Raw genomic sequence first — 13,531 nt, 5'->3', positions numbered from 1 at the left:
ATGCTCCTAGTTCAATAGCTGCAACGGTTGAAGAAAGTGTATTTGTTGACGCAAGGTTTCATTGGTGATTTTTTTTTTCTTCCACTTGTTGCTGTAGGTTGCAACAGCTGAAGAAAGTGAACTCACAGAACCCAAGTTCCATTAGTAACTTTTTCCTTACTCCAAGTTCATTGATATTCGAAAGTCCTGCTCTACAGCTTTAACTTTGTTTCTGGGGGACACAGACCAAGATCCTGCCCCCTGAGGTAGAAAGGTGAGATATGAGTTCAGACCGTTTGCAATTTACTAGGAGGAAATGCAAGGATGTTGGAATGCGTTGGCTTTTAAGACACTGAACCAGCAGGATCTCTCACAATTCAAGCATGAAAACACATGTAATATCTTACAGTGTGCAGAGTAAAAGGAGCATCTGACGTTTTGTGTAACGAAGACTGTGTTATAAACTGAATTGTGCTTCCCTGAGGTGGGGGCAACCAAGGTGAATGTGGTGCACTGGCACCGCTGTGGGCCGGAAATCTCACCTACAGTGAAGCCACAAAACAGAAAGCAGCAGCGCATAGTCTCAGTGACTCATTGAGTTTGTGTAACTGTGAATCGTACTATAGAGGAATGGTTTGCAGGGAGAACACTGCCACCTTGTGTGCACAGCATGGTACGGCAAGACACAACAATGATAATTTCCTCAAACACAAAGACAATAAAACTGTTTTGCATCTTTAAAACATAAATATGTAGATTCTTTTATTTACGTGCTAAGACAAAAAAAGTGTCAAATCACTCCATAATTTCTCCATCTATCCTTCTCCTCCGTCATATGAAGTCACATGACATCAGTCTGGCTTAGTCTACAGTAGTGGTGCACAGATTGTTCCCTGCAAAATAAACACTATCACAAATTAATTTTGAAAAAATGAATGACACTGGTTATTGTGCTTCACATTTATGTTAAAAATATTGAAAATCTATCTGACTTCTTTAAATAAAAAGAAAAATAATTGAGGCACTGAAAATTTTGAAGACAGACGTAGATTATTATGAAGCCTTGGTACTATTTCTTCAAACTGATCAAGCATCTGTGGGAGGAACTTTAAAAGTAGAGAGGGTGTCAGCCTCCCAAACCCAAGAGGTTGGTTCCACTTCCTTCGACTGAAACCTTCTACTTTCTGAAACCTCTAGGAACCACAAGTAAACCTGCAGAAAGTGAAGCAATCCATTGAGGTGATGCGGGACCATGAGGTCTTTGAGACAGGGTGGATGGATAGGCCTTTAAACTTGTTATATGTGAGGAGGAGGATTTTAAATTCTAAATGAAATTTAAATGAAGATAAGCTAAAATTTTAGGGAGAAGATGGTCAAACAGTTATTTGGATCAGTCTCAGGACTGAAATATTTAAAGAGCATGCTAGAGGGTGATTTTCCCACAATCTGGCAGCCTTTATCAGACACAGTGGCACACATGAGAAACAAATATTAGAGAAGGTAGATTTATTTTTCTATCATGCACTTAGAGAAAAAAAGTCTTTTTTTTTTAAAAAAAAAGTCAAAATTTTGTTTAAAAAGTCAAAATTTTGTTAAAAAAAGTCAAAATTTTGATAAAAAAAGTCAACATGTTAAGAAAAAAGGTTGAAATTTTGATAAAAAGGTTGAAAGTAGGCCAGCAGTACCAACTATATTTCCAGAGGTTTAAATGTCTACTTTCTACTTTTCTTTTTTTCTAGAAATTTCAACTTTTTTTTCTCTTAAAATTTCAACGTTTTTTCTGAAATTTTGCCTTATTTTTCTCAAAATTTCAACTTTTTTAAAAACTCTACCTCCTCTGATATTTTTTTGTCATGTGTAGCCCTAATACTCTTCCGTAGGTTCACAACGGGGACACTAAATGGAACTGATCCATCATTTACTTTTGTTTAATTTGTCGTTTTTCCTGCTGCGAAATGTCAAAAGTAGTTTTCAGAAGGATGAGATAAGATAAAACTTTCACTATGAACAGACACGAGTAGAGATTTGGAACCCTTTAACACACAGAAATGTCGGCACAGCGTTTTACTTAAAACATTTATTTGATCCAATTCTTTGGAATGTAATAGTCAATGATGAGAGTCTGAGACAACAGAGACGGATGAGTCTGGGAGCTGACCAGAAAGTCCAAGTACAAACAATACTTTTAGTCACGTAAGGCCTCACTGCTTTCTACATTTTTTTTTGTTTTGTTTTGTATTTCTTTTAAAACGTCCATTTTACCTCTTCATTTTTTTTTTCTGGATTTGAAACAGCAAAAACCTACAGAAACGGTACTGAAAATAAAACATCTTTCTCAAAGAATAACAAAAAAAAAACAAAAAAACAAACAAACAAAACCATGGCACGTACATCAGTGACGGTACAAAAACACAAGGTGATAGTATACCAGGTAAATAAAATTGTTACGCTTCCAAGAGATGCAGTGTGGGCTTTTTCGAGAATGAAAAGCATCTCCGTAAAATTGTACATTTCAGAATTATCACACTCATCTGAAACCATTTAAAAAAAAAACTAAGAAGCAACGGTAACACTGTCCTCTACATCCGTCCGCCTTCCTCTCTTCTCATAAATCAACATCATAAACACATTTTTTATTTTTATTTTTTTTTTAATTTTAAATATATCAGTGCAACATTTGTTTTTCACGTCGAGTGCTGCAGCATCCTTTCTGGGTTAAAGGGGAAGGAGCTTAATTAAGAGACACATTCTGCTACGGTCATCAACTTATTTTTTGCTGTAAACATGTGCATCTATATGAAAAAAAAAATAAAATCTACTGGGATTAAGACTGAGCTTAATGAGATTTTTAAAGCCTGCTGTTAATGTGAAGAACTGATTAACTTTCCACAGTGCAGGAAAATTGAATCCATAACTTTTTGCTCCACTTAAAGGAGCATTAATGAAGGTAATTCTTTTCAGTTTTTCTCAGTCGTCCCATCTATGCAGTGCCAAGAACGAAAGACGCGCATCATCAAACATGTTTGATTAAAAGCTAAAACACAAAAAAAATCAATGTTATTAGCACGTGCCCATTTTTCTTTCTTTTTTCCAACTAATTTCTAAGATAAAAAGCCAAATTTGTGTGATTTCCTATAATAATAATGTAGTTTAAAGTGAAAATGAGGAACTGATTGTGCAGTAGATTCAAAGAAATAGTGTTTGACAAAACCTACTTAACATAAATGCAGAGAAACTCGTCGTCTACAGAACTCAGATTTGAAGCTCAGTGTGGCGCCCCCGGTCGGCGCCATCTTGCCACCCTCTAGTGGCCGTTAGAAGAACTGCAGTCTTTTGGCACTTCTGAACTTGGTGCGTTCTTTGTCAGCTGCGATACCGCAGATGTTCTTGCAATAAAAAAAAGAAAACCCAACGAAGAAGCCGTTGTTTATTTTTGGAGGAATTTGTGTTTTTAGTCTCTGCTCTATTTAAGAAGAAGACAGCGTTTCTGTCACCTGATAGTCAACATCAAACATCATTTTTCTTTTTGAGACAATCAGCTTTCAGAGAGTGTCCACATCCTGATGAAAGACTCCCGAAGAGAGACACTGAACACACTTAACGTGGTTAACAGTTTATAACAGTTGTGTCAAGCGAGGAGCGTTGACCCGTCTCGTCAGTGTCTCCGCGGAAATGCTGAAATTGTCCATTTTACCCTGTACAAAAAAACCCCGGTCCTGTTCTCAAACTGATAACCACATCCCACTTGTTAGAGAAACTGCCCAAACTTTTTTCCAAATTTGGAGATTAATGGCGATTCCAACGAGAAAGGATACTGCGGCACTGGCGACTTTGTTATAGAAAAGGGAGCTCAATATATTAAAACCTATGTACAATATGTTGGATGTGTCATGTGCCGTGGAAATGAGGCGTTCAGGGTTCTCCTACGCGTCTTCAGTTTGGGAAACTTTGCTTTCCGGAAACCGAAATGTACAACTCAGAATTGAAGTAGGTGTCAGTGCAGCCGTCATCAAGGCATCTCCAAGACCCAACGTGATATTTGACAGGACAATACGAACGCTAACGATTTTTTAAAAAAAGTCTGGAAAAGTGTGTTTTTCTTCTTTTCTTTTTGTTTCTGGTGTCGTTGTAGGAACCCTGGACGATGGGAAAACAAGGCAACAGAAAAACCGGAGGAAAAAAAAGGCACTGTCGGAACTAGACGCAAAGTCAGAACCTGCTCCACGCGCGCACACAGAAAGATGCTAGCACTTCATGTACACAAATAAACACGAGTGTGATTGCACACGCACGTATCTACAGCCACACGGACTCATACACACCTTATATGTGGATGGACATGAATGCGACACACACTTTCACGCGCTCACATGGCCGGCTAAAGGGCCAGGTATCAGGAGAGCGAAACTCCACATTCTCTGTGAAATAATGGCATCTGAAAAAAAAAAAAAGAAAACAATAAAACAACAAAGAAGAATCTCATCTTTCCATAAAAGGACATAAGCTTTCATCTTGAATTGGTCTCAACACCAGCATGTGATTACGTGAAATCAATGAAGCACGCCGAAAAACAAATAGAATTTTCTTCTTCTTTTCTTTTCTTTTTTTTTTTTGCTGTACAGATTTTTTTTTTTATACACAGTGCCCCCTACAGGTCAGTCCCTTCCACTGCCGCTCCTGAGAAATAAAATTACATCGGCTCACTTTCGGCCCACCCTGCCGTCCCATTGGTTGGCGTCAAGCCCTCTCTGTTGATTGGCCGCATCAACGTGTCCTTTAGAAGTTCGCGGAGCTCCGGCTCATTTCCTCCCCCCGCCCCCCCACAGCTCACGCCTCCGAGTAGTTAGTCTGTCCGTTCATCTTGTCCTTCTTTAGCTTCACGCCGTCCACCAGCTCAAAGTTATAGTTCTCCAGGGCGGATAAGTTCCTGTCCGTCATGCTGCCCTGCGAGCAGGCGCAGTACAGGACGACGCCACAGATGGCGCCGAGGAAGACGCCCAGCGCGGACATGGCGATGATGGTGATGAGGATGGGGTCCAGGGTCTTCAGCATGTTGCCCGGGCCACCGAGTTCGCTGGTCTCCTGCGGGAAGGTGTCCATGGCTGCAAGAGAAAGAAATAAAGTAGATTTAAAAGAGTGAAAACGGAGTCGCGGTTAAATGGATTGGATTTTCTCCAGCACCCACATGGGTTAAGACCAACTATTGTCCTACTCTGACACACTAACTGTTTATATTATGGACAAACCCATCGTGGCGTCACCCACTGGATTCTGAACCTGGAAAATGAAGCCCACAGTGGGCGGAGCCTGTGGTCTTAGAAAAGCTTCACTCCACCCACACTTGGATACTAGAAAAATATGAATAAGATTTTTAAACCTTAATAAAAAATAAACGCAAGAAATGTCAAAAGTGCAGTTTTAATGAATATTCAAATTAACTATTGAGATTAAAATCGTGTTTTGTTCCAGGCTGTAAACATGTTTAATAATTCTGTAAAGTTTAGCTTTTTCTAACATGGGGATCTATGGGGATTTTTGGAGCCTCAAGTGGCCAAATGATGAACTGCAGCCTTGACACTGTAAGAAGACGTGTAAAGAAGAATAAAAATCTTGACCAACGCCAATAAAGTAAAGTACTGCATTACACCAACACTGGAGTCAAGACACTTACGTAGGATGAAGATCTCCGTCGGTGGAGTTTCAGGTTCTGAAACCACAAGAAAAAACGGGGTATGAATAATGTCACCTCACAACTCTTTATTTCCATCAGTTTAATATGGAGTGAGCATTATGTTAAGCAACAACAAACAAATAAATAATAATAATAATAATAAAAAACACGCACCAATGCATTCGTCTCTGCTGACTTTGTCCAGGATTTGGATGTTGTCCACTGCTATGTGTCCTGAGCTGCGTCTGTCTGCGACACCTTCCACCACCACCTGCACAAACGAACAACAAGCATCTGCTGAAAACAGGAGCTTTACATACACACCTACTAACCGGTGTTTAATCGACCAATAACAAGCTTTAGTTTGAGGACATATTTAAATGCGGTGACTGCGCTGGTCTAGTTGGGGACTATAAAGGCTGATTTAAGGGACTGTGGGACATAGACACTGTAACCTCACCCATCACTGTCGTCTCTTCACCAAAGTAAGTTGTTACATGCTCTTTGCCTCAGTCATTGATATATATTTACTTATAAATTAAGATGGAAACAAGGAGTTACACAAGGAACATTTTTTCAATTGGTTTCTCCAAAAATAAGAACAGAACTGGGAAAGAAAGTTTTTAAGTTTTCTGCACCGGACGCTTGGAACAAGCTTCAACTTTATACCTGTGACTGAATTTAAAGCTTTTCTGTTCATTTCTATTCAAGTGTTTGAATTAAATATGATCTTATCTAACTAATTTATTTGTTTGTTTCTTTCTTTCTGTAACTGTGTCGATGCTGCCTTGTAAAAGAGATCATGAAGAGATCTCACTGGGACTAACCTGTTAAATAAAGGCTTAAAACAAGTCATTTATACTTATGTGCAACAAGTTTGTATCTTAATCTTTCCTCTATCTGTTCATTCTGTGCTGATCCAAAACTATACATTTGCGGAGAAATAACCAGAAATACTAAAGCGTAATATTTCCCCCATTCTTTGCTTTTTTCTTTCTTTCTATTTTTTTGCATGAATCATTTCATCATCACCGCAGTGACTCGTCCACATCTATCGTGACACGTTGCAATGCTGCAATTGCAGGAAAGGAGAACTTTTACCCAGAATGCACTTTCCTTTTTCTTTACGTCACTTTAACAGGATCAACGGGCTGAGACAGAACGGCAGCAGACGTGTCCTGTGTAAGTTTTACCTGATACGAGAAGCTGGCCTGGGGCAGGAGGACTCGTCCCTCCCTCCACTGGGCGTCCTTGTCTCCGCTGACCATCCACAGGATTTCCTCTCGCTGGTCCTCCTGCCTGCTCTTGATGTGCAGCGTCCCGGCGTGTTCGCCGAACATGTAGTACCAGAAGGACAGGCAGAGGTCGGTGTCCGGCGCCGTGAGCGGCAGGCTGGACAACCTCGCCACCCTGTCCCTGTCCTCGTCCTCATATTCACCGGCTTTGCCTGATGCGTCTGAATCCGTGAGATGCATGTAGATGAAGTTCCCGTTTCTGCCTGCGGGGGGCAGCAAAAGACAGCGTAAGCTTCACGCCTGATGTCATGACTCTTTAAAGTGACTTAATATCAAAGTAAAGTGTTAAAGAATGTGACAGCACTGCAGGAAATGCAACTTTCTGCACATTCTGAATGAAAACACGCCTCTGGTGTCATAATAAAGTCATTCAGGAGCTCATTATGGATTCACTTGATTGATTTCAGTTTAATCTGGGAGTAAAAGTGTGTTCAGTATCTGTGTTAAGTATCTAGCTTCACTCACTCCCAGAGTAATCACCTTCAAGGACTCCACAAGGTTCTTGGCTGAAAACAAAGGACGCTTCGGGAGAAAACCTGACCCGACGCCACAGAGAGATCATTTTTTTTCTACTTGCGTTCCGGTTAAGTCAAGAAACGAAGGCGAGATCATTCATTTCAGAGCTGCCGCCGTCTCCGCAAAAAAAAAACATCCATCACGTCCGTCAGACTCAACTCGAGCTCAGAAGGACGGAGAGCGGAGGTTGGCTGATGGATCTCTGCGCTGCACGTCTTTTAAAAAGTCAAAGGTTTCCACGTTCATCTCTGAACCGTTTCACATCTACGAGTCGTCCGAGAGTCGAGTTTTTGTTTCTGCTGCTGGAGGCTTAAAGATGAGGCTTAATGATAATTACGAGGCGTATAATGCGTTGCCTTTTTTTTTATATATATATATTTTCTTCATATTGCTGCTGATTATCTTAAAAATACTTGTAAAAATGTGGTATTTGTTTTATAAAAATAGACATATTTTCACCCGCTTATTAACGCTGTGATTAAACTGAGTTCAAGTTTCCTAAATATCCTAAAAAAAAACACAAGGTTCTGATAAAAGGGACATTTTTACCCAAAGTTCTCAGTCTTACAACGACAGAAATACTCTACGTGAGCCCGACACAACCTGCTTGACTTCACAAATCCAGGAATAAGCAGTGACAAAGTTAGACGTCCAAATGGGAATTTCTTTTCACACGATACGCGTGTTTTGTTTGGTTTTTATCACAGATCCCAGCAGCACGGAGACGACAGAGCGTTATTTAAAGCTTCGTTAAAAATACTTCTACAACAAGAGGGTTCAGAGCGACTCTTCAACAGATGCACAGTAACATGGGGAGCTATGCGGTGTTTTCCCAAAGCATCTGTTGAGGGGGAAAAATAAAACATAAAGAGGCAAATATGTCCTTGAGCACAAAGGTGAGCATCGTACCTGTGTGGTCCAGCGTCGGTTCTCTGGGGCCGGTGGGAAACTCGCCGGTCTGGGTGAGCCACTGGGCTCCCGTACCGGTCTCTGAGGTCCAGCCGCACAACGACGCAAAGTCAAAGTTACATGCGAACCACACGTAAGCTGCAACAAAAAAAAAAGTCAAACAAGTCAAATTCAGCTCATCTAAACCAGGAACACGATCCTTCAAAGGCTAAAATATGAGATTCATGACCACGGAAAGGAAAAGCAAATCAGGGCAGATTAAAAATATGCAGTGAAAAGTTGATGATAATTGATGTTTGCATGAAGCGCTCGAAACCGGAGGTGATATTTATTTGTATTTATTTGTATATTTGGTGAAGAAGAATGTCAACTTAAGGGAAAAGAATCTTAAACCGAGTGGAGCAGCGATAATTTGATCAAACGTACAAACGTCTCTGTGTGAAAAGGCCTTTATGTGAGAGGTCGGAAACCCCCGAAGCTGCTTTCCTGGCTCTACACATGTGGCTGTGATCAATAAAGGATCAGTTCTATTTCTAAATCAAGTTTCCGAGCGTCTGCCAAAGTTTTACTGATGAGGATAAAAAAACTGTGATCTCACATTAAGGAGGAAACTGCCTGAAGAAAGCTGCAAAAACTGTCTGATTATCAGGAAGCTAAATATTGTGCGGGAGCTGGAACCAAAACGAAAAAAGTGCCGATGGAACGAGAAAGACGAGCGACGGTCGCGACTGTAAACACGTTGCCGCGATCTGCAACTTCAGAGGCTAAACGACGCCACTGCGTACACATGTTTGGGATCAGCGCTTCCAGAGACACGGAGACGGGGGAACCGATCCTCCGCGGAGAAGGGCGGGGTGCCACCAACATCAGCGGATGTGGCCTCATGAAGAAAAAAAACAAAAAAACAAAAAAAAAGAAAAACAAGTCCCTTTCTCTCGGTGCCAGCAGTCGACTGGCGGCAGTGGTTCACCGCAGCATCCAAATAAATGCAGAGCACTCCACGAAACAGTGGACATGTTGTTTCTGAGGAGCTAATAGGATGCAGAGATGACCCCCCCCCCTCGCTAACCCCGAGCTGTCTTCCCGCGATGCTTCAGCTCGGCTAATTGAGACCCAAGAGGCCTTTATTCTTCCTCCGTGGCTCTCACTGTGCCTCCCTTCACTCCTCTCTTTTACCTCCATCTTCCCTTTCTCCTCTCTCCTCACCCTTTATCTCATCTCTATTCATTCCTCCTCCTGCTGCTGCTGCTGCCGCTTTTCCCTCCATTTAATTCTTTGTCTGAATGTCACTGCTGCCATTTTTCTAGCTTTTCGGGCCTATTCACTCGGCCCCTTCTCAGAGTTGAGTTTGGCGTATTCATGAGGGATGATAAACGGTGACAGAAAGGAAAGAAAACAACAAAAAAACAACTATAAATGACCAAATGGGGTTTGAATGTGCACGATGGCGAACACCTGCAGCGTCTTATATTTTCCCACCACACTGCTGCTTCTCACGGTAAAGTTTAAGCTTCAGGCACATTTGATACGATCATGAGTTTAAACCGCACATTGTTGAAGGTGAATTTGAAGGGAAAGGAATTAAGGAGATGCCATTTACACTCGTCAGTCTGTAACAACACCTCCCAGCCACTAGTGGGCGCTGTGTCTTTTTTGCCAGTTGGGTTAATTTTTGTTTCTATTTCCCACTTCAATTTCAACAATGGCGACTTAAACTTTCACCAAAATTACACCGAAGACGGGTTATACAAATGTTTGTATCTCTGAACCTCCTCAGTTTACCTTTCCCCTCCATCTTTACTGATCAAAACAATCAAATCAAAAGTTGCGGAGATGAAACGCAGCCTGGAATACTAAAGCTGAAACACGCTACTATCAACCAATCACAGCACTTGTGGTCTGTGTCGCTGTGATACATAGTAAGATTTCTGGGGAGGCGCAAGGTGTTAGGAGCTGGGGTGACGCCATCAAATTACAGCATTAAGTAAAAACCATGTATTATTTACGTGTGCGACTTCTTAAAATGCTGTGAATAATGATGAAAGATGAAAACTTATTTGATAAACACCAAGGCCATGAACTTTGGGTCTGACGTGGATGTTAAAACATGTAACCTGTAAACCTAAACATCTGGAGATGCAACAGATGTGCCAAAAACTGCAGTACCAAGAACGGCCACTAGAGGCTGGCTCCGTGAATCAGTTAATCTCCATGTTAAATGTCCAACTTTACAGTAGAAATAAACATATTAACAGCCTGGTATGAAAAATAGTGTTGGATGTGTTGCTTATTTGCTCTGTTATAACAATAATTATCAGAGAATAACCAGAGCTGAAATAATTAGTTGATTGCTCATTTGGCAGCAAATTAATTTGCAACAATTTTGACAGTTTATTCAAAGTCGTTGTTTTTTTTCTTTTTCTTTAAACAAGCAGTGACTTTTAGACTCACCACCAGCTTCTCAGATATGGATATTTGCGAGCTATTCCAATTTTCTACGACCTAAAACTCAACATCTTTGAGCTTTAGACTTGGTTTGGAAGAAATTCAGTGAATAAAAAGTGAAAGTGGCATCATTTTACAAAAAATAAACTAAATACAAACAGACTGGCAATTAAAAACTCATTACGCCCACTACTCTCGTAGACTGGGGCCATAAGATGGGATCTGGAGATGAAACACCAACCAACACCAAGTGCCAAAAGCTGCAGTACCAATAATAGCCACTAGAGGTCGGCTCCATAAGTAAATAGAAATAAACATATTAACAGCTTGGTACAATAAACAGTTTTGGTCTCTACAGCTAATTTCTGTCTTGATGAAAACTGTAGAGGGGTGGATCACTACATAAATCACTAGTTTAAAATATATCGAGGCATAAAGTTAATCATAATTAATTTTTGTATCAGCCTGGAGTTAGATGGAGCCATTGCCAAGATGGCGCCGGCCAGAGGCACCACACCGAGCTTCAAAATGACTCTGAAGGGAAAGACAGGGCTGACAAGTAAGTTGCACTGGAACACACCACAAAGACGACAGTAATCCTCACCTGGGATGACGTCCACGACGGGGTTGTTGTATGTGGTGTCTGCGGAAGACAGATGGGACAGTCAGGGTGAGGTCAGAGGTCAGAGAGGCTTGTCCCACCCACACAGCTGACACCAACACTAACATACCTCTCTTTACAAAAAAAAATAAAAAATCAATCCTAGGCTTTTGTACCCAGTAAATCTGATTCATTTGTTTTTCTGAACACCAATGCAAAATTGGAATGAACAGCGTACTTGGTGATGCTAGGAAAAGACATTTTGGGACACATGAGGTCCACACAAGTTACCCTTGATAATACAAGCAGGGCAAGAACACATGGGACTTTGGACTCTAATTGGTCAGATTTGTACTTTTTATTTGAGCAGTACTTAGACAGCGACTGACATTTCAGCAATCACAGCCACGGGATGGATAACAGAATTGTTAACAATTAAGTCCCAACGTCCACAAACGAGTACTTGCCAATTAACAAAAATTGCTAATTTGTTAAATTGGCTCATATCAAACTAGAAACTTTAAAAAGCATAAATAAATAACCTTTGCTACCACTGGATGTCAGACTAAAGCATCCACTAATGAGGACAATGGGTTTAAATGAAGCAGAATAAGCTGCAATAAAACCTTAAACTTAACGTCCCCATATGAGGACGCAGGGTCTCGGGGAGGTCAACTGCTTTGCGTGCAGAGGGGGAGGGAGGTGAGTGTTTGCTGTTTACCTGGATTGTACTCAAAGATCCTAGTCTGGATTTCAACGCCGCAGTCCAGCTCTCCGTCCTCACAGTCCGTCGGCGCCGTACCGGGGACGGTGGTCGGAGCCGTGGTGGTCGCACCGAACGTGGTCATGGGAAGCGTGGAGGCAGTGGTAGGCAGCACCGTAGTCGTTATTTCTGAAACAGAAGGTCGATAAGTTGTGCAGTTTGAGTGTTGGATACGTTGCTTGTTGGCTCAGTTATAACAATAATTATCAGGGAAACAACCAGAGCTGAAATAATTAGTTGATTACTCATTTGGCAGCAAATTAGTTGGCAACAATTTTGACAGTTTATTCAAATTTTTTTTTTTGTTTTGTTTTTGTTTTTTTTTAAACAAACACTCTAAGACTCCCCACCAACCAACACTACTTATTCCAATTCTTTATGACATAAAACTCAACATCTTTGAGCTTTGGACTTGGTTTAGAAGAAATTCACAGAATAACGACACAGTTTGCTGATAATGAAAAGAACAGAGGACAGACAGAAATAAATAAAACATAACTTTACAAGAAATAAACTTAATACAAACAGATTGACAATGGGGATATTGTATTTCAACGGTGCAAAAAGTCTAACAAATTCTTGATTAATCAAATTACGTGCAGCCCTGGAGGTCTGGGGCCCCTGAACAGCTGTTCCCTTCCCTTCGTTTGGAGAATTCAACCTCGGGATAAGTTTAGGGTTCGAGTTAGGTTTATAACACTGGGATATAAATTATGGCGCCAATAAACCAATAAATAACAATGAGATATCTGAGCTGATCTTAGACTCGGATAGATTTTATTGATCCAAGAGGGAAATCGCTTGGTCGCACTAGCACATAAAAAGCACTCTTGAGAACCACTAATAAAAAAAGAAATAGGTTTAAGATGGTTAAAAATAATAATAAATAAATAAACTAAACTAAATAAACTGGAAAATAATTAAATAAATAAATTTAAATAAAATGGAAAATGAATAAATAAATAACTTGGTTCTAAAAATAAAATAAAAAATAATGAAATTAATCAAATACAACAAAAAATATTGCATAAAATTTACAAAAAACAGAAACAGATTGTGTCTAGTCTGGAGGTGGTTTCTCATATGTTATGATTTGAGTCAGATTAAATGCAGGAATGATTAACAAACCTTTTGGTCTAAAAAAAGGCCAAAGACATGACTTGACATAATAAGCAATTTATTAAAGATACTAAAGAGTGGATATGATTTACTGAAACTAAAGTAGAGTCATTAATGAAAACAGACTTATTACATTCTTTTTCTCGAGTAATAACATAAACTCTTGTATCTTGTTAAATCCCACCACGCAGTCGATGCCTGGTGTTGTTATGTAAAAGAAACAAACTGAACTT

The 13,531-nt window shown here is 40.3% G+C and overlaps 1 protein-coding gene across 1 annotated transcript in view; it reads right to left on the bottom strand.

Annotated features, from left to right (window-relative positions):
* Positions 1–2,041: 2,041 nt before the first annotated feature.
* The window catches only part of LOC125010409 (neuropilin-1a-like), an 81,184-nt gene continuing 69,694 nt past the window's right edge, over positions 2,042–13,531 (bottom strand). Inside the window, exons 12-18 of the mRNA XM_047589004.1 lie at positions 12,138–12,308; positions 11,420–11,458; positions 8,371–8,508; positions 6,844–7,148; positions 5,825–5,921; positions 5,651–5,686; positions 2,042–5,081 (exon numbers count right to left, since the gene is read on the bottom strand). Coding sequence (XP_047444960.1) covers positions 4,807–5,081; positions 5,651–5,686; positions 5,825–5,921; positions 6,844–7,148; positions 8,371–8,508; positions 11,420–11,458; positions 12,138–12,308 — 1,061 coding nt within the window. The 3' untranslated portion in view covers positions 2,042–4,806. The remainder of the gene's footprint in view (positions 5,082–5,650; positions 5,687–5,824; positions 5,922–6,843; positions 7,149–8,370; positions 8,509–11,419; positions 11,459–12,137; positions 12,309–13,531) is intronic.

Source organism: Mugil cephalus, chromosome 7, assembly GCF_022458985.1.
Source record: "Mugil cephalus isolate CIBA_MC_2020 chromosome 7, CIBA_Mcephalus_1.1, whole genome shotgun sequence".
NCBI classification, from domain to species: Eukaryota; Metazoa; Chordata; class Actinopteri; order Mugiliformes; family Mugilidae; genus Mugil; species Mugil cephalus.
The sequence above is the reverse complement of the archived record's forward strand: the minus strand, read 5'-3'. Positions and strand labels throughout refer to the sequence as shown.